The 19,999-nt window shown below is 56.0% G+C and overlaps 3 protein-coding genes across 3 annotated transcripts; 1 reads left to right on the top strand and 2 right to left on the bottom strand.

Annotated features, from left to right (window-relative positions):
- Positions 1-379: 379 nt before the first annotated feature.
- BESB_036990 (uncharacterized protein) lies at positions 380-7,423 on the bottom strand (the record flags this gene model as incomplete). Its single annotated transcript, XM_029362285.1, has 8 exons — positions 380-757; positions 1,270-1,386; positions 1,843-2,217; positions 2,506-2,623; positions 3,173-3,433; positions 3,934-4,030; positions 4,427-5,216; positions 5,792-7,423. The coding sequence occupies 8 exons, from the start codon at positions 7,421-7,423 to the stop codon at positions 380-382; spliced, it is 3,768 nt and encodes a 1,255-aa protein (XP_029221250.1).
- Positions 7,424-9,806: 2,383 nt separating this feature from the next.
- On the top strand, positions 9,807-12,428 carry BESB_036980 (putative ferredoxin; the record flags this gene model as incomplete). The annotated part of the gene is made up of 5 exons (XM_029362284.1): positions 9,807-10,391; positions 10,705-10,806; positions 11,379-11,458; positions 12,059-12,102; positions 12,379-12,428. 5 exons carry the CDS (start codon positions 9,807-9,809, stop codon positions 12,426-12,428), a joined length of 861 nt encoding a protein of 286 aa, XP_029221249.1.
- Positions 12,429-13,348: 920 nt separating this feature from the next.
- Positions 13,349-15,208, bottom strand: BESB_036970 (prenylcysteine oxidase; the record flags this gene model as incomplete). Its single annotated transcript, XM_029362283.1, has 1 exon — positions 13,349-15,208. The coding sequence occupies one exon, from the start codon at positions 15,206-15,208 to the stop codon at positions 13,349-13,351; it is 1,860 nt and encodes a 619-aa protein (XP_029221248.1).
- Positions 15,209-19,999: the final 4,791 nt, after the last annotated feature.

Here is a 19,999-nt window from a genome sequence, read left to right as displayed (position 1 = left end):
CTCTCGCAGTGTGAGACGCGCGTTCTTCTTATTTCCGCTAGAGTTAGAATGAACCGCGCGAGGCTCGGCTTCGTCCCCTTTTTTTATGAGAAGGTTCGCTGTCGCGGCCGCGTCGTCGACCCGCTGTCATATGCCTCTGTTTTTTTGACTTGACGTTTCGCTTGGCGCGTACGGAAGGCTCCTTGACCTGCACTCTCTTCGGCGACTTTTTTCTCTTGGGAATGATGGTGTGGTGTCGTCGTTTCAAACGCAGCTGCCTAGCAGGCGGCGCCAGGCGTTTCCTACCCTTCTTCTCGCCGCGGCTCGCCGTCGGGCGCCTGATTTCATCTCTTCTGCTTTGTTTTTGTTCCGCGAGTATCTCTTTTCTCCGCGACGGCGGTCACGGCTCAAAGTAGGCTTGTTCGTCCTCGTCGTCTTCAAATCGCTTCTGCTTCTGCATGAATCGAATCACGCGCGTGACTGTCTCCTCGCGCAGGCCGCAGAGCGGTGTACATACACCACCAGGGACTCGCGCGCATTTGCCCTTCTTCCCTGCCTGGCAGTCACCACTCGCGCTCTGTGGGGTTTTCCGCGCGCCCTTCTCAGCCGCGCGCGCCTCCGCCAGCAGCACGTCTTCAAGAATGACGAGAAATGCCTCGCGCACATCCGGTAGCGCCGAGAGAGAGAGAAAGGCGAACAGCGGCGAGTAAGACGTTGAGGTCGGCGCCGGCAGCGGCACAGACGCGAACTGAGGCAAACACAGGAGCTGCACGCACAGCTGAAAGACAGAAAACAGACGCAGGCGCCCCGCGGTCGATGGAGGATGCGTTAAAAGCAACAACAGAGACAGGCGGTGGTGGGGGGGGGGGACAGACTCGCAAGCCGAGCCGAGAGGAGAAAACAATCGACACGCGAGGATGCCGAATGATGAGAGAGATACCAAGAGGGAGGCTGACGCACGGGGAACGACGAGAGGGCAGCTCGAAAGCGTGTGAAGAGACCTAGAAACCACCCCCACAGAGGAGAAGGGCAACGCGTCAAAGAAGAAGCGAGAGAAGGGGAGGGTTTCCGCAGAGCAGAACCCCTGCGGCGAAGGACTCCAAGCGGGAAGAGATTGAGGCAGGCGAGACAGCCACGCAGATGAGGCAGACACAAGCGGGAACGGAAGTCGCGCATGAGGAAAATCGAAAAGAAAAAACAGACGTGGCTCGTGGACGGTCAACTGTGGCATGCAGAGGATGCAGAGGCCACGGATTTCTTGCGTTTCGCAACTTTTAAACCATAACTTACCTCTTTGAGAAAGAAGCCGAGCTTCCCCGTGAGCGGCATCTGCCCCCCAGCCTTCCCTGTCTCGCCCTCGAAGTTGATGAACCGCGCCAGACGGAGCTCAACGACGCCCACGCGAATCTGAGCGAAACAACAAAAACAAATAAGTCGAGAAAAAAAATCAAAAACTCGGGAGGAAAGCCACAACTGCGGCACATGTAACGCAAAAGCGGAGAAAGAGGGACGACAACATGAAGGACGTCACAGCAGAGCGCTAAGAAGCCAGCCGCCTTGACAGGAGCCGTCTCCTCTGGCGCCAGTGAACAAACTCTCGTCTGTTCAATCGAAGACGCTTGCTCGGATAGCCGTCATAATTCTTCCATAGGCTGGCTGTGAGAGGCGCGGCGTTTTTGGCTTCGGATTTTGCTCTGCTCTCACCGCACGCGCCTTGTCCTCTTCTTCCTCCCCTAGTCTCCCTCTCTTTTTTTCTCTCTTCTCCTTCTTAAGCTTTTCTACGCCCGAATCGGCTCGGCGTGTCTCCGCGCGACCCGACACAAGAGAAGAAAACGTTTTTTCCTCTTTTCGCTCGCGTCTCACCAGAAAGGCCTCGAGCCGCGCGAGATGCAGGAGCCGGCGGAGTGAAAAGCCGTGGGCGGCGGAGTTCTGCGCCGCCAGGCCGCGCTGCACAATGCGTCTGAAGTTCTTGCCCTCCTTCTCGGGGAGCAGGAAACAGCTGCAGCCCTCGCGGATCTCCGCGCCTGCGCCAGAGTTCCGCGCGCCGCGCTGCGTCGGGCTGAGCGACGCAAACGGCGACGCCAGCGGCGGCTTGGCGCTGTCTGCCTCCTTCGGCGCGGCGACCCAGGCTGCGCAGGAGCAGCGCGCGCAGAGGCACGCGAGCAGCAGGGCGTAGAACGGATTAAAGACCGCCTCCTGAAGTGCCACGTGGAGCACAACCGCGACGGCAGTCGTGGCCTGAAAGACGAGAAGAGAAGGAAAAAGAAAGCACGACAGTGCTCGCGCTTCAGAGAGAGAACGAAACAGAGAGAAAAAGGGAGAAACAGAGAGAAACAAGAGAGACACAGAGAGAGAACGAGAGCGAGAGAGACGCGTGAGCCCCCTGTGCACTCGTCAGTCATCTGTGCATCGATGGCCCATGCCTCTGCAAGAACGCCTTTGAATTTATGAATGCGTGCGTGATGCGCGAACACAGGCGTGCAAGGCCTGAACGGTTGAGCGCGGGAGCGCGACTCTGAAACTCACAAAAGTCTTCCTTTGCTTCGTGCGAGGCATAATCCGCAGCAGACGGCTGACGGCGTCCTTAAGGCCGTTCGCAGACATCAGCGCCACGAAGATCTTCTTCTGTTCCTCTGAGTGCAAGCTGAAAAAACGCAAGGACACAAAAGGGCAAGAGGCATTCACTGCCCGCATGCATGCATCGAGGCGAGACAAGAAGGAACTCTCTGCAGCAAGAAACGTCGGTATGAAAAAAGTTGCGATTCCCGCCCACTGCCAAAGACCGCACACATCCTTCCAGACCTAAAAGAGTATCCATATCTACGAAATCATGTATACGTATACACCGAGTGAGCAATAGATATACATACATAATATATCTGGCTACGTAGATATATATTCAAGCAAGAAATATGCATGTCCTCTACAACGCGAAGCCTCCACAAAACTGCAAAATCTCCCAATCCGTCTCCGCAACTCTCCATATACATTTAAGTATATATATACATATATACTTAAATATATATAAATATATGTATGTACATCCACGAGGTACGTATGCATGAATATATGTATATATATGTCTATATATAAGTATATATATTTAGCGAGGCGCTGCAAAAAAGGCGAGGGCCTCGACAGCGGACGCCTCGAGCGACAAGTTGTTTGCGGGGATTGCAGGCTGGGGACGCACCGCAGCTTCGTCGCAATTTCTAAAAGTTTCCGCTCGTCAGTCGCGCCTTTTACCCCGAGCTGTTTGGCGACGTCGACTCGCTCCGCCGGGCCAGAGACAGTCCTGGTTGCCGAGCGAAACTGCGCCGCTGAGGGCGAAGATCCAGCGGCTGGCGCGCCTTCCTCAAGCTCCTTCCACGAGGCGACGCTCACGAGGACGCTCCTGCCTGCGCACTGCCGCCACGGGGACTGCGACAGCAACGCGCTCGTCTGCAGCCAGCGCCTGAAGGAAACAAAAACACAAAGGCGATCAAACGCAGAGAGCGCCTCTGCAGAGCCTCAGGCTCAGGCTCGAACCCGCGACGCACGACGCAGGATAGGCATCGAAGTGGAAAGCCGCATTTGCTCCAGCTCGCGATCGTCCTCGTATACAGAGGCGGCCACAGGCCCGCAGACGCACCACCTTCGCAAATAAAGAAGTCATATTTCGAAAATAAGCACGCAACGGCACGTAGACGGACACTCCTGCAGCAGGAATGCATACATATATAGACATACAAACGTGTACATAGATATGTATGTATATATCTACATAAAGATATACATGTATAGTCTCTCTCTCTCTCTCTCTCTCTATATATATATATATATATATATATATATATATATACATATGTGACTAGGGCACTATGTGTGTCGCCCATGTCATGGGAGCTGCAGAGGCGTCTGTGGAGCCGCGTGAGCTCTGCGAAAGGGGCGGGCAGTTGAGTCGGTTTTCAGCACCTCATTGCTTCCTGCGAGGCCCGCGAGGCGAGGTGGATGGTGCTTGTTTTGTTGTTCTTCAGCTCCTCCAGCTCGCGCACGAGGTAATGCAGACGGCCTGCGAAGAGAGAAAAGAGATGGGAAACGCGATTCAAAGCGACAAGCAAAGACCCAGGAGGACTGAACTCTCGACACACGCTGAAGTCGCCGCGTCTGCAGGACGACAGAGGATCTCCTCGAAGAGGACTCCCGTTTGAGTGTCGACGAAATATCGACGACAATGAATCTTGCTGGGTTAACATAACAGCACGGAAGGTAACGCTGGATTACACTCAAGCTTTACACTGGATACGTTTCAGTATTCGCTCACTAAATACCGTGCGGAGACAATCTAATCTGTAGCTCCGTTCATGAGACTGAAAAAAGCTAACGAAAGAACTCGCAGGCGCGACGAGGCCTCGTGAGCCAGAGGAAACGTGTCGCCTCGCCCCCCTGTTCAGGCGGCTAGGCGTACCTTTGTTGCTTTCGTTCTCCAGCTCCTGTTCGCGTCTCCTGCGCATTTCTTCGCTGAAGGTCTGCGCAGTCCGCGTGGCGAGTTTCGCCTTCAGTTCCGCGCGGCTTCGGCCGTCGTCGGGGGTCGCGTCCCCCCCCTCCTGCGCCTCTGCGGCTGCGGGCAGCGCGCCGGCGGCGTCGGCCTCCCCCTCGCGCATGCGCTTCATCAGGGAGGCCCAAGCCTCTTTGAAGAGCGCAGGGTTTTCGTTTCGCAGCTTGCCGCCGCCCAGACGCAGCACCAGCAAGAGGCACTCGACTTGGAATTCGCCGAGGCCCGCGGCGTCGGCGCCTGGCGGGCGCTCTGAGAGGCGCTGGAGCATCCCGAGGAATACCGCAGGCTCGAAGACGTCAAAGTCGAAGAGGAAGCAAAATGCTGTGAGCAGGTGGCGCACGTAGAACTCGACGGGCTCACCCGCCGCGTCCTCGACGTCGCCAGAGGTCGCCAGCCGCGACTCGGAGGCCACTGCGCGCGGGAAAAACTTGCGAAAGGCGCGCCCGAGGGCAAAGAGGAACTCGCGGCACAGCGCGCCGTCGAAGAGAGCGCTCAGGCCGCAGCAGAGCGCGGTCTGCGTGGCGATGAGCGACGCGGTCGAAAAGCGAGACTCAATCATGCTCTGCGTGAGCAGCCCAACGAGCGCCGCGTTCATTTCGCGAAAGAACGCAAACTCCTGCGCCTGCCGGAAGTTCCGCACGTCCTTCGGCGTCCATGCGCACGAAGCCGCACTCGCCTGCGGAAGCGCAGACGCGAGAACCTGCAAACGCGCCAACGCACACCCCGAGGTGCGACGAGGCCACTCTCGACTGCGGCGGGTAAAGATAATGCCCGGCAAAAGCGGAGAGAGGAGGATGTTTTTGCGAACGACGCGAAAAGCTCTGCAGCCTTTGGAGGCGCATCCGACAACGCGGCAACGCATGCATATAATCAGCGAGAGAGAGCGGGGCGAAGACAGGCGGATACAGGCTGTGAATTGTAGCTAGAGATTTGTTTGCACTTTGAAGACAGATGCTGCGGCACTCGCGATATGAAGCGGAAATCAGAGAGCCATTCCGCTAGGTCTTTCGGACAGTCAAGACAGAAACCTGCATGCGAACTCAAGGCTCGCCGCAGGGGCACGCTCATGTCCTTTACACAAATGGCTATATATACGTATATGTTTACATATATATACATTTACACATATTTTTATACAGACGAAAAGTCAATCTGTGGATACTACTACTGCGTGCACGAGATGTGTGTGTTGGCCTCTGACTCCACGCGCAAGTGGGCCACGTAAGTGCGTGGCTCATCTCTGCCTACGCAGGGGCAAGCGTGTGGTTAACTGACTTGGGCGAGCGCATCTTTGATGACCCCGGAGATCTGCTGAAGAATGACCTCGACGTTTCCTTCAGAGACGCGGTTGAGAAGGCCGCGGAGACGCTGCGTAATGGCGCGACCGGCGTCTCGCGCCTTTCGAGTTTCGGTCTGAACAAACCCCTGCGAGAGAGCGGAGGAAAACGCCGCGTTGGTGAGCTTCTTGGATTGCGCAGACACCGCAGATGCAGTGGGGGACGCTTGCGTCAATGTAGAGCGTCCCCGCGTGGAACACGCGTCGCTCTCAGACTCGCTGTCTTCCTCTTCGCCCTCCTCTTCGCCGCCGTCGCCCGGGGGCAGCTCCTCCTGCTGACGGCGAAGATGAGGCGGCAGATACTTCCCCTCAGGCGCAGCTGAGGTGCGAGAAGAAAGAGAGCCATGCTTCGCTGCGCCGCCTCGAGTCTCCTCAACATCGTCTTCTTCTTCATCTTCCTCCTCTTTTTCTTCTTCTTCCTCTTCCTCCTGATTTTCCTCCTCTTCTTCATCGCCGTCATCCTCTTCTTCCTCTTCCTTTTCCTCCTCTTCTTCATCGTCGTCATCAATTTCTTCCTCTTCTTCCTCTTCTTCATCGTCGTCATCCTCTCCTTCCTCTTCTTCCTCCACTTTTTCGTCTTCTCCATCACCTCCTTCTTCACCCTCACCTTCGTCCTCTTCCTCCTCACCTTTTTCTTCACCCTCATCTTCGTCCTCTTCGTCCTCTTCTTCTTCGTCTTCATCTTCCCGTTCCTCTAGGTCTTCTGTTGGCATGTTTTTAGAGCGTTTCTTCTCCCCCCTCTCGCCCAGGTTGCCGCCCAAGATGTCGTCCAGGAGGCCCTGGAGCTCTTCATCGAATCCGTCGTCGATGAGTTCCTGAACGAGTCTCTTCTTCTTTTCTCCGTCTTTCTTCCCCTTCGAGAGCCCCAGCTTCGCCTCGAGGAAGGCAAGCTCCGCGTCCAGCTGCCGACCCGCCGCATCCAGAGCCTGGCGCTTTTCCTCGGCCTTCCACCGCTCGCTTGACGTCGCGAGCGACGCAGAAAACGGCAAAGTCTCGTCTGGTAGACCGCCGGCGCGCGTCTTCGCTCCCACTTTCGCGTTCGCCAGCAGTGCAGCCTGCACGCTGCCGCGAACGTCCACTGCGGAACGAGACGAGGCCGCTTCCGAGAAGGAGGGAGACGCGTCTGTCGCAAGCTTTCGCTTCTTCCCGAAAGCAACGCGCGGCGCGGCGTCGTCCTCTGAAGTCGATGCGCTATTCTCATCGTTTGCTTGCGCATCCGCGCGGTGAGGAGGTGTACGTACACCTGCACCTTTCCCCGAGGCGTGGAGAAGGCCCGAAATGGCGGCTTTTTGTTGGTTCATCTGCCGCTCGAGCAGCTCTTTCTGCCTCTCCAGTTTCCACAGTTTCTGCTTTTCCTTATGCACTTGCTTCCTCTGTTTCCGCTCTTCGTGGCGCCGTCGCTTTCGCGATAGCACCGCTTTCTTCGACTGCCGCAGGCCTTCAGCGAGCGCTTCTTCGTGCCCGAAGCAGCCTTCTTCTTTCTCCCCGCCGCGCACGCGAGACGACGCACTCCGGCGGAAGGGCGCCGCGTCCTCGGCTTCGCTAGACATCGCAGAGCCGGCCGAGTGCATTTCTAGAGGAACGCAACGCAACAACAGAACGATTCCTTCCCCGCCTCAGGACGAAGAAGACAGCCGGAACACGAATCGAGCCCTGTACAAATGACTGAGCTCTCGGACCCCGTCTGCAGGTGAGAAACGGCGTGCTGCCGAGGCTCGCACGCGACACAGCGGCACATTTCATAGAGGCAAAGCCTCGGCGCCAAGCCACTGCAGCAAGCCAGACAACGCTCGGTCTGTCTTCACTCAACGGAGCTCGGTGTCTTAGAAGGCACGAGAAGCGAGACAGCGATGCCGGGAAAAAAAGCAGAGCCGCACGGGCTGCACGAGAGTCATACACCGGCGTATCTCCGCCATGCAGCCGCACATAGCCGTGAAGAAGAGAGAGAAAAGCAGCGCAGGATGAGACACTGATCTATACCGTTACGCATGCGAGTTTCAGACGGCGGATAAATGCAGCAGCAGCAACGTGAATACACTCCCCGCAAACGTAGACATCAAACCGGAGACTAAGTCGCCCGAACAGCGACGACGCGTTGGGATATATATATGCACATGTATATACGTGTGTATGGTGTGTGTAGGCGTATGTATGCATGCCGAGAGAGAATCGCGGGTGGACGAAACAGGCTCAAGGCGCGGACACGAGGACCGACAGCACAGGGAGAGCGAGGCAGGTGTGATTTTTTGAAGAGCTAAACCAATGCGCTGAGCAACGGGCAGGAAGGGTGTATACTCTCGCTGTCTGTCTTACCTTCATTGTCGTGCGAAGACCACCCTCTGGCTCTCGGATGAGCGCCTGCGCCTCTCGCGCCTCCGCTGCCTCGCCTCACCATGCCTGCGACTGGGGGACGGCCGAAGCCGGATGAGCCAGAGGAGGAGAAAAATGCCAAAACTGAAGAAGAGGCAGCCTTCGGGGCGCGCGAGTTGTAGGGCGCGCGGCGCTGCCCCATCGCGGGGAGGAGGCGAGTGACGGAGGCGGAAGAAAGGACGAAAGAAGGAACAGAAAATTCAGAAAAAAGATGCAGGCCGGCGGCGACAGATAGAAAGCGACGCGGCAACGTCTAAGCAACCGAAAGGAAGATTGTGGATAGAGATCAAAAGACAAAAAAAGGGAAAAAGGTGAAACGCAGGATTGACCGTACGAAGAGCAGCCAGATTGACGAGGTGCCCGCGGCGCTTTCGAGAGGGGTTCACAACAAGAATATGGTGTCGCGTGGGAAGCTGAGTAGCAGCGCTGACTCTGCTGCATTCGGGTGCCGCGATACATCAGAAAAAAGGGCAAGAATCCTTCTGCCGAGCAAGAGCTTGTGTCAGATGCGGCGCACGACGATACCGGCCCCGCTATGACGGCAGCGTTGGCGTCTCAAAAGCCGGCACAAGTCGTCGAAGGAGGAAGCGCTTCTTTCCAGCAACTCAGTCGCAGAAAAAACGACCCACACAAAACCGGAGTGACCGGAAAACGCAAACTGAAAAGGCATTTTTTCCACTGCAGCGCATGCAGAGACTCGACTCGTGGGGTCCGCCGCGTAAAAGGAATCGCGATGTCTAAAAACGCCTGCAGACGAGCATATTAATTAAGAAAATCGCTTCTTTTTTCCTCCAGAAGACGAAGGAGTCTCGCACGCAAGATGGTAAGCCGAGCTGAGAAGAAAAGCCCCCATGCAAGTTTCAGTTTCTGTGACAATGCATCGTCCGTGCACGATTGCATGCATCGACGGCCAGCTTTGCGACAGGACTTTGCGATGATCCTGAGTCTAAACATCCTCGCTCGTAGCCGGTGTGACCGCAAGCGAGTCACTTACAGCACCGAAGTTGACAAGGCCCGTGAACAAAACGCATCTCAACATCTCTTCCGTTGCTTTCGTCTTTCATGCGCCTCCGCAGCTGTACATACAGCTCAGCGCAAACTGACAGCCTGGTGTGATGTCCATTAACGCTGCGTCATTGCTGAAAACGCGTTATTTGTATTCTCTCTTCTCATCCTCTCCGCGGAACACGCTCGTTTCTGCTGTGCATTTCTCTCCGCCCAGGCTTCTCTCGGAGGCCGTTAGCCCAGGAGTTGTTCAATGACGTCTGTTGAGCCAGTCGGGCAGTGAGTCTCGCGCACGCGCCTGACTGAGGGAACGCGCTGGTTCACTTATCTCCTTACGTTCGTTTTCGCCACACCTTCCCCCCTCACACTGTTCGCTGAAACGGACTAGCTCGGTTTGCTTGTGCCTGGCTTTCGTCTTTCTCTACCAAGAAATACGCAACGGCTACAGATATTTTGTTTAAGCGCATACAGCGTCAGTCGGTCCGGTTCCGCTCTGCGCGTGCCTGCACGCGCAGCGCGCCGTGCTCCCTCCGCACTTTTTGCGCTTAGCGTTTCTTTCTCTCTCGGCTTAAAATCAAGATGCGAGCCCGAAGGTTGTCGCGGTGTGTGCGTGGGATTTTGGGTGTGGCGCAGAGGCATGCGTCCCCGAGCTCGCCTTCGTTTTCCTCTCCTTTTGCGGTCGCCAACGCGCGACCGTTTTCTTCTTCCTCCAGCGCTTTTTTTGCCGTTTTGTCCGTACCCCTGAAGCAAGAAGGTGCATGCGCCCTCCGCCTTTTCGCTAGCTGGACTTCGTCCAGCAGCTCCTGCGCTCGCCATTCTTGCCTGTCTGCCTCGTCTGTCTCTCGAGCCCCGGCTGGCGTCCGTCCTCTGTCTTCGTCTCTCCCCTCCGAGGTGCCGCCGCTTCCCTCGTCAATCCTCCAACCTCGTCTTCTTTTCTCAGCCGCGCCGCAGAGCGAGCCCTCCGTTTGCGGGAAAAGGGGATTTCTCTGGTTTGGCAAGAAGGACGGCGAGGAGGGAACGCCACGCGCCGCGGCTGAGACCACGAGCGAGAGCGCCTCAGAGGGCGCGACGCAAAGCGCAAGTGGAGCCCAGGCAGCCGGCGGAGCCCCCACAGTGACCTTCGTCAGCGCAGACGAGCAAACCAAGTTGCCGTGCACTTACAGGGTAAGCGACGAGGAGACGCGGCAGAGGCTTACGCGAGAGCGGATGCGACGGAAAGAATCTGTGAGAACTAGTCTCCTTCGTTGTCCTTTTCGGGGCGTCGTCGCCAAGACTGGCTCTGGGCCGTAGGCTACAGAGGCAGGAGCGGAAACGTACTGATGTCTTGGTGGGGGGGAGGGGGGGGGGAAGGCGCAAGGCCTTCTCACCTACGTGTTCGTGGTGCGGTCTGAAGGGGCCCTTCCGTCTGGCAACACGAAGCCGCAGAGTTCCGCGTGTCCGGACTTCAACTGTTTTCTATTCTGTCTTTTTCCCTCAGCCCGGACAGACGCTGCTGATGGTCGCCTTGGAGAACGAGGTCGGCATCGAGGGCGCATGCGGCGGCCAGTGTGCATGCAGCACCTGCCACGTCATCTTGAACGTAAGAAATTTCTTAGGTTATACGTAGAAATGACTACTGGTTTAGATGTTGAAGGTCTTTGTTTACCGGATCCAAGTTCTCTCGTGCTTTTCATGACCATCATGTTAAGTGTATTAACAGAGCATAGTTAAGATGATAACTATTGTGGATATAGAACCAATTGAACACCATGTATTAATATAACAAAGATAATCAGGGTAATCTGGTATCCTTCGAGAGAATCTTTCTTTCCTGCGTGCTGCCTGTTTGGCGGAGCCTGCGCCTGCGCAGGGGTTCGTTTTTCTGTCGATTTGGGCACGCGAAGAGAAACTGCCAACTGGCGGCACGTCTGTGCGACGTTGTCTTCGGCAGTTCGCGTCTTGTGCGTTTCTTCGCATGTCTCTCTCCTGGGGGGCTTTCGTCCGCGCCGCCATCCAGGTGCCTTTTTAAGCCCTGCACGGTGCCGCATTTGCTTTTTGGCTCGCCTCGCTTCGCTGCGTTCAGCAGGAAAGAACGGTTAAGACGCTGGCGACAGGCTGGCGAAAGCGTGGAGATGCTGTGAGGTGAATATACGACGATGTCTTTATTCGCAGGAGAAGGATTTTTCCAAGTTTCCCGAGCCCGACGACGACGAGCAAGACATGCTGGATTTGGCTGTTCACACTACAAATACGTACGTGGAGAGAAGTTTTTAAAAAAACGCGAATCCGTGTGGTGGCTGCCTCTCTCGCTGCCTTCTGCTGCGTCGTATCTCTCCTTCGGTTCGTCAGCGCTTCTTTTGTCCGCCGTTTCTCTGGGATTTTCTTCTCTTTCCGCAGTGTTTTCGTCTCTATCATCTTTCTTCACATATCAGTGGTGTCCCTCTTCAGCTGCGAGCGGCGCCGCGCTCTGTGCGTTTTCTTCCTCAACGTCGTCTTTACCTTTTCCTCGCGCAATGCATGTCATGTGTTAGCGCATTTCTCTATCGACCTCGGCGAGCGGCCGCGTCGATGGCGGTTGGCGCTTTTGCTTGCTGGCACACGGGCGAACATGGATGTGGCGCCACTTTCCTTATTTCTTGCACACTCGCATGTTTTGTGTTTTCGTTCGGAGCTTGAGGTCGGCTTTTCAGTGCGTCGTGTGCCTCGGCGTGTGTAGGACAGTAACATGGCTGAAATGTATATCAGTTAAGATGAAAAGGGTGTTCTGAACTTGGTAGTAGTTTTGGTTGGACAGTGTATCCTCCACTAAGTACTAGGTTGATGGTGTTACATCGCTCCGCCGGTGTGCGCAGGTCGCGGCTCGGCTGTCAGTTGAAGCTCACTGAAGATCACAGCGGTAAGCTCCTTTTTGCGCATGGGTTTTTTGGAGCAAGGCATGTGCAGCTCTCTGAGTATGGACCTGCGGAGGTCGCGGCATGCGCGACTTCGACCCGGGTTCAGTGACGCGGGTCGCGTTCTGTGTCTGCCGGCAAGTCCTGCAGTTGTGTTCAGATTCACCTTCGAGGCTGGCGGCAGGCCAACACGCCTTTCTTCAGGGGCGTAGGTGCTCGAGTTTTAGTGTTTTCTGCTTTGCGGAACGCCCTTTTGTTCTGTGCCTGCGCGCGATGGACAGGGCTGGAGGTGCGGCTTCCGGCGGCGACAGTCAACCAAATGTACCGCTGAAAATGGAAGAAAAAAGCTTTCGACAGCTTCAACTGTGGGTTTGCCGGTGGGCTAGGGGTTTGTTAAGGGCAGCGGCGGCGATGGCATAAAGGTCACGCAGAAGGACGCTTGTCTCCATTCGCTCGACTTCGTTGTTTACAGTTTCCGTGGGGCGGCGTTCACGCCTGAGCGTTGTGCGATTCGCGACGGGAATGCGGACAGCAGACAAATCAGTATGTTTCACGGGGTATGCTTGTAACCGCTTCGAGGCTGCGATGTGGCGGTCGCTGTCTGCCAAGCGGAATTTGGATCAGAATGCCAGCGACGCACATTGTGATGGACTAAAGATTAGATTTGCTGTCACCTCCAGTGATTTCCTACTGCTCGGCAAGTCATGTGTACCCTCTTTTGAAAGGAAGTGCGACATCGTTCGACTGCATGTGAATCTGCAAGTCAACGCCCCTTAGTGAGCGCTTCGCAAAAATGGATTTCGGCGTTCCGTTGGTTTTAGTGCAGATGTTTCTACGGTGTCAGGCAGCTCCGCGTGTCTCGCGGAGGCTTCAGAGTTCGCCTGTCTGCAGTGTCTTCATGAGTAGGATGTCTGTGTCTGCGGTTTTCGCCACTCACCGCTCTTGTGAACGCGCACGCTGAATTCGCACTGCGGGCTTGCGACATTCGGGCTTCACGAATCCACAGTCCATTGAAACTCCACTGCGAAACCTCGCGAGGCATGCAGAGATAGGCAGTGCACGTTGCGTTTCAGCACATGTCAAAAGGGACTGCTCCGAGTCAAACAAGCCTTCCGACACGCCAGCGCCTGGCGGGCGCGCGAAACGAAGCTGCGCGTGCATTTCTGCAAACCCCTAGACTGCCGCTGCGAACTCGATCGACTGAGACAGCCAACGTGGCGGGGAATGCACTGTGGCCGCTAGAGAACTCTATCACGCGAGGGCGTTCCATAGAAGATGGGCGGTATTCCGCGCAGCCATGGCCTGACCCTCCATGCACGAAAACGCGCCCTCGAATGCGTTGGGATAAAAGACATTCTCCATCAGCTGAAAGCGAGTCGGGTCGTTTTCCAGTCCTCTCTCGCGCTGCGGACTGCTGTCGTCTCCCGCGTCCTGTGGGTAGCGAGGAATGGGGATCAGAAAAGGGTACGCAGGCCATTTGCGTCGAATGATGGCGTGCACGCCGCTGAACAGGTGCGACACGTCGTCATCTGTAAGGCTCCGCTCACTGGTAAGTTTGCAAATGAACCGCCTTGCTTGTCCATTTTGCAAGTCAGCAGACGGGCTGTGTCCACACCATGCCGCAAAAAGCGAAATATCACGGTTTTCCGTGGAGCCGCTGCTGCGCTGCCGAGAAGTCGTCAGCGTCGCCCCCCCAGTGGGATTAAGAAGGCCATCTTTCTGTATTCCGTCCGCTGCGACAACGGTCACAAAGATCTCCTGGAACTTTCGAGGAGGGGGGAGCTCCAGCAATTCCAGGTTTCCTGCCTTGTTTCTGCGAAGGACAGCGATATCTGCGACTTCGAGAGGTGTCGCGATAACGACAGCATCGTACGCGCGAGTGTTAAGGTACGCTTTCGTCACGGGTGGGCACAAGGCATCTGAGGTCACCAGCCGAAACGTTTTTCGATACTTCTCTCCCTGGCGCGGCGCACGTTCTTCGATGCGTTGAATCCGGCAACTTCGAAAAACATGGTCAACGTGAGTTTCCGCGAGGAACGTCACCAACTCCCGGCCTGGGCGTTCTTTCGCGTACAGATTTCCAGTCTGCGCTGCTAGACTGACTGCGCCAGCTAGCGCGTGCATTGAAACTCCTTGCGTATACACACCTCTGAGGAGCGCATCTATGAGGTTTCTGACAAACGGAGTAGGACTCAAGCTATTCAAGACGTCCTCCAGGCGATACTCAAGCAGAGGAGACAAGCCAACGGCGTCAAGCATCTCTATTGCGGAGTGAAATGCCGGCAAGGGGGTCGGTTTCTTATTAGCCGCCGGCGCGGCGGAAACGCTTGAGGTGCCTTCCCTGATGGAGTACTGTTTGCCAGAAAAATCGGGGCATGTCTGCAATTTAAAAAGCGGATAGAGTCTCGTCCACCCCGCTATGAGATCATGCAAGATAGCCTGTCCAATGCTCAACATGCTGTTTTCCATCTCTGAGGTAGTATCTAGGCTGATCGTTGTGGTGTTGTCTCCATCATGCAGAAGAATTGGGATGTCCGGAGACACGAGTGGTGTGACAGATTTTGGAGCCTTTCTGTTTGAGATTTCTCCGCCCGCGCGCACCGTTCCGCGCTTCGCCGAAAGATGTGCATTGAAAGCGTCATGAAAGTGAACCATCCATTCGTTCGTTGCATGTATCTCAGAGCCCCCGAGTTCCACGAATGCTCCATCAAGTTCCTCGAAATCCAGTCTTCCGCCTAGGCGTCCACCAGCCTCAATGAGGTCAATGACGAAACGTCGGTTGCCGGACTGTTCGCCGCCACTGAGGAGGTCACGGCGTCCACATCCCGTATGGCGCGCGTCTGCCATATCCCTTTCTAGCGTTCGCAGGAAAGCTGCAGTTGCCACTCCTGTTATCCCCCCTCCAACAATCGCCACTCGCGCGGGCGCGAGTGATCTGCTGCAGTCAGAGAAAGGTGGGTAGATCGGGGAGGGCGAAGACACGCCGACTGGACTGGTGAAGCCGACACGCCCCATAGAGAGGAAGGCACAGAAGAGAGTGCACACGACCCCCGAAACGTGAGCCTTCGAAGACAACACGAGTCCTCTGCTCATTTTCAGCAAACGTACCATGCCGTCCGGCTGAGGACCCGTGCCCTGCTTGGGCAGGCGCGAGCTGATACACAGTACCCGATACGACGCCGGCGGGCAACCCTGCCGCCGCTCATCTCGGATACGAACCCTCATGACGCGGACAGAGGCCACGGCCAAACCGTTACGTCGAGGCAGATTTCGTTCTGCAACAGACAAGTGACCAGCCGCCGCCCACGAACGCACACGAGGCTGACACTCGCGAAAGGGGAACCGCACAACGCTAGGCACGCTGCGCGGGATCCAGCCCGCGCCAGCGCCAGCAAACAAGGCAACGGAGACGTGGAGGTAATAAAGTTGGAGAGCCGTGGAAGAAAGGCTGATAAAAAGATTAGTCATCCAGACGAATACTTCATAGTTTGTTCTTCTGGAGGAAGTGACCATGGGAACGCGAAAAATTGCACGCCGCGTCTCCCCCACTGTGCTGCTGCTGGACTCAAACAGAAATTTCGTCCCCCCAGCGGCGTGTTGGTTCAGCGGAAAATTGGCACCGCGGCCCCCAGCGAAAATGAGCTGGCGAACAGACAACTATCGTTGTTATCTGCTACTTGGGACGATTCCGGTGACTCTCACTTCCCAGGGGATTGACATGTCAACAGATTTCGGTTCTGTGAGGGAAAACTAAATGACGCGGTAGCAGCGCTGGCTGTCTGCCAGTCGCGCGTGTGCTACAGGACGACTGACGCCTCTCGTCACCTGCATTTGTTTCCCCTCTGTCTAGAGATTCGCTCTTCATCCCCGCGAGCAAGGCGCTGGAGCTTTCCCTTCAGAGTCGCCTAGTCCAGTCCCTTCAGCTGCTTGAAGTGTCTTTGTGCGGCGCGTTGCTGATTCGCCAAAGTGCGACTCACTTCGCTGTCTGGAAGAAGAGTCCACCGTTTTGGCGGGGTCTCTCTGCACGCGCACACGTTTGTGTCTTTTGCACGGCGTTGGCGTTTGTGGTGAAGGCAGCGCGCTCGTGTGACTGTCTTGTCACATTGACGTGGAGCATGTCAATTAGTGGTTCTCAACCAAGCTACACGTGTTTTCGTGTGGAATCTGTTTTTCTTCGTTTGACGAGTATCGCCGCACTCGAGCCTGTGGTCAGACGAACCTGCGCGAGCGCGTAGAGATATGCCGTGGAAGATAAGCCTGCGAAGGCGTAGCACCTTAGATGTTAGAATGTCTTCCGGAGCCCAAAGTTTTGGTGTCATCTGTACAACAGGCACACAGGGGAAATGTGCTGGTATGGGAATGGTGACTTGGCAGGTTTCGTGTCGAGGGTAAAGGATTCACTGTGGACGCAATTATTTTTGCTTCTACTGGGCTTCCATATCGTCCTCAGGTGTATCATGGCTGCTCTCGTGCCGGTGGGCACCTTCCCCTATTTGAAAGGCCTGGGGTACGACGCTTCAGAGTTTCAGATAGTCAGTGCGCTGGAGGACGCTCCCTCGGGAGTTAGTGGGCTGGTGGCGATCTTCTGCGATGCCGATATGCGGGCGTCGCAGGAAGTATCATGCATTCAATAGGATCGGTCGTGGGCGCCGTCGGGTTATCATTGCTCGCCAGTGCTCCCGACGACGTAGCAAAGAGGGAAACGTTGCTCACTAGCATCGCCGTGCTCTTCAGCTGGTTTCAGGTGGCCGTACTAGAGCTCATGGTCGGTGGCGTGATTTGCGCGCTGATGAGTGAGAATTCGGTGTCAAGTCAGACCTCGTGTGTGTCTCGTTTGTCGGGGTCGCTATCGGCAGCCTGGCTGGATGCTTAACAGTGGGCGTGAATCATGGGAGCCACAGAGGGTGTTTCGCATCGCCTTGCCTTTATCAATGCAGCTGTTCATCCCAACCGTATTCAACTTCGTGCCAGAACCGGCTGCAGAGACCGAGCAAGTTGCGGTTGGTCATTTGAAACAGCAACTGGGGCTCTTTCAGGAGGCTGTAGCTTTGAGTCCTTTTTTTGGTGTGTCTCGCCGTCGGTAGGATTGTACGAGTTCAGTGGCTTAGCGTCGCTGTGTGTGTGACAGGCACCGTGTTAGTCTGCATTGCCTTTGTTTATACGTTGGAGTCCGCACTGGCTAAACTCAATTTCTATCTTCCTGTTTGGTGGGCAGCAAATCTCAACATACAGGGAGCACTGGATTACTTCTACACAGCGCCGCCACACTGCCTCCCAAATGGGCCGCATATTAATTTCAAATACTCTCTCGGGTACACGGCTGCAATGGCAGCACTGGCCGGCTAGCGTGGAATGAGGCTCTTTCACAATTTTCTCATCAAGTGCACGTATGTTCATGTGGCTTGTGTCATGTCGGTTTTCAAAGACTGGGCGGCCCTTTTCGACTAGGCGATTTTCAAGCGCGCTAATATTCGGATCGGCATCCCCGACCAGGTGGCGTACCTGTTGGGCAGTGCGATCGTTGTGCGCACCATCCTTTCTCTCAACCGAGTGCCAATATATATAACCTAACGGCGGAGTATTGCCCAAAGGGATACGAGGTGACGGCTGTCGCCATCACTGGTGGCATCACTCACGTTGGTGTATGCGTTGCCATTTTGCTGGGGGCGTGTGTGATTCGTGTTGCGGGTGTCACCACCACGGTCTACGGAGGGGTGCGACTTCGCAGCATCACCAGTTTTGATTCTTGTCGTCCAACTCGGTATTCCGTTGCTGGCTTGTCACTAGGCGTGGTTTCTGCTCCCGAATGTGCCCATGAGAGCACCGCTGAAAGACAGTTGTATGCAGTCGCTGTCGACCAGATCGTGCGGAGAGTGTCTGCCTCGAACAAGTGCCGCTTGAGGGAGTCGGCTAGAACAACACGGGAGACTCCGGGCTCCCTGTCGCTCAACTTTTCGATGGCTGCGAGCGCACAGATTCGCCTCACATATCCATTTAGACTCGATCAAGGAGGGGCTCCGGCCACCTCCGGTAGCGTTCGAGCTTCTCTGAATTAAGGTGGCGACCCGCTGCAGCCTCTAGCATGAAGAAACAGCTCAGCCGTAGAAGGGCACACGCGCTGACGCGGAATATACTAAAAAGTGGAGGAGGGACTCCCTCGTCAAGCCCTGCTTGGTTGTGCGTCCTTCTCCGACAACGTGTGTGCCCTTACCCCCTTGCGCAGACTCCTCTGCTGTGGCTGATAAGGCCAATCTGTGTGTTTCATCGACTGCATACGATTCCGGCTTCTCTGAAGTCGAGCGTCGTGTTGCACAACCGCACAACGGATAGGTTTACAGGACACGAAACAGTGGTCCTGGCGCTCGCTGCTGAGCTGCTCCTACCTTCCGGCTACCACGCGTAACTGTAGGTAAGGCACTTACTGAGACGCACGCTGTGGAGCGGCATCAGGCTACCATGGCGAAGTTGATTGCTGGTACTATGGAAAACTGGGGTGACGGAGTGCTTTACAGGTGGCCAGCGTGGTAAGTTTCGGCAGGCGAGAGGTGCTATCGTGAGACCTCAGGGTCCCTCCCACCTTCACGGGTGCCCAGAAGCCTCCAGTGCGCAAGACTGCGTATTTATTATTTATTTGATGAAGAGCTGAAGCATCTGGTCACTACAGCGACTCAGCTCCCCCCTCAGACGCCCACTAGCCGTGCGTTGCAAGGAATATTCTGACGCCGCAGGACAGAGCAGTGCGCATGAAAGCGGCGATCTTCATCTATGAGGCGCATATCTGACGTGCTAAATTGTGTACCGGTCTCCACAGAGGCCCGTGTGTCGGCCGGGAACGACGCTTGTCACCTGCATGCGGCGCATCACGCGCGTGTAGCGTGCGTAAATATGACTCTTGCTGCTGCCACAACGTCGCACCACCCCAATCAACGTTTTCAGAGACTAGCCACATAAACATTATATAACACAGTGCTGAACTCTCACACACACAGAAGAGCAGGGCCACTTCGCAGCCCTTAATCCTAGCCCACGAAACCCGACCACACCCCGGATAATGCCGCAGAGGAGCACCTTCCGGTGCATAGCGCTTCCACGATCGCGCTATACGGCAAAACTGGCAACGCGCGTGTCAAAAAATGCATGCAAATCAGCATACGCAGGCATAGAAGACGAGTGGAAGCCGCATCGGTCGGAGGAACGAACGGAGCGAGATGGTACGGATAGAGGTCACGAGAAATACAGCTACCGGGAATCAGGAACAAGAGACAGCCCCCAACGCAGAATCAGAGTTCTCAAGTGCGTGTACGGAGGATGCAGAGTTAACACAATCACCACGTGTTCCCTTTTTACCCGCAGGTTTTTTCGAACCCCAGTCAGAGTGTCAGCGTGTCGTGTTGGGGATCTTCGAAATCTGCGGCAGGTGCACCAGGGGAGAGGGCGTCTCACACGTGGCATTCCTTACGTACTCTGCGTCACTGGGGACACGAGTGAAGGACGGTCGACAGTCCCTGTAAACCTGGCATGGTGCAACAGCGAGAGGGCACGCTCACCGCGCAGTGGCATTCGTGTAGGGCGATGCCGGACCTGCTCCTCTGTGCGTGCAGTTTTGGTTCGTTCCGACGTGATGCTTGCGCCGCAGAGCCTGGCGTGCCCAGCGCTCTAGCAAAATCGACGGACGGGGGTTTCTCCGCCTCCAGACAGCTACAGCACTCGTGTGTTGCCAGGGGAGAGAGATACGGGTCAGCAGAGGAGGGTTGTGCGTGTGGGGAGCGGCGTGTGTCATCGTGAACCTTGTTCCACGGCGGCCGGGAAGCTCCAGCAGCACTTGCCGATACAAGGAACGGGGCCTGTGCACCGGTTCCATCCTCAGCAGAGGATGAGAGATGACCACTGACTCGCGTCACC

This window comes from Besnoitia besnoiti, chromosome II (assembly GCF_002563875.1).
Source record: "Besnoitia besnoiti strain Bb-Ger1 chromosome II, whole genome shotgun sequence".
Lineage (NCBI taxonomy): Eukaryota > Apicomplexa > Conoidasida > Eucoccidiorida > Sarcocystidae > Besnoitia > Besnoitia besnoiti.
Note: the sequence above shows the minus strand (reverse complement) of the source record. Positions and strands in the feature narration are given on the sequence as shown.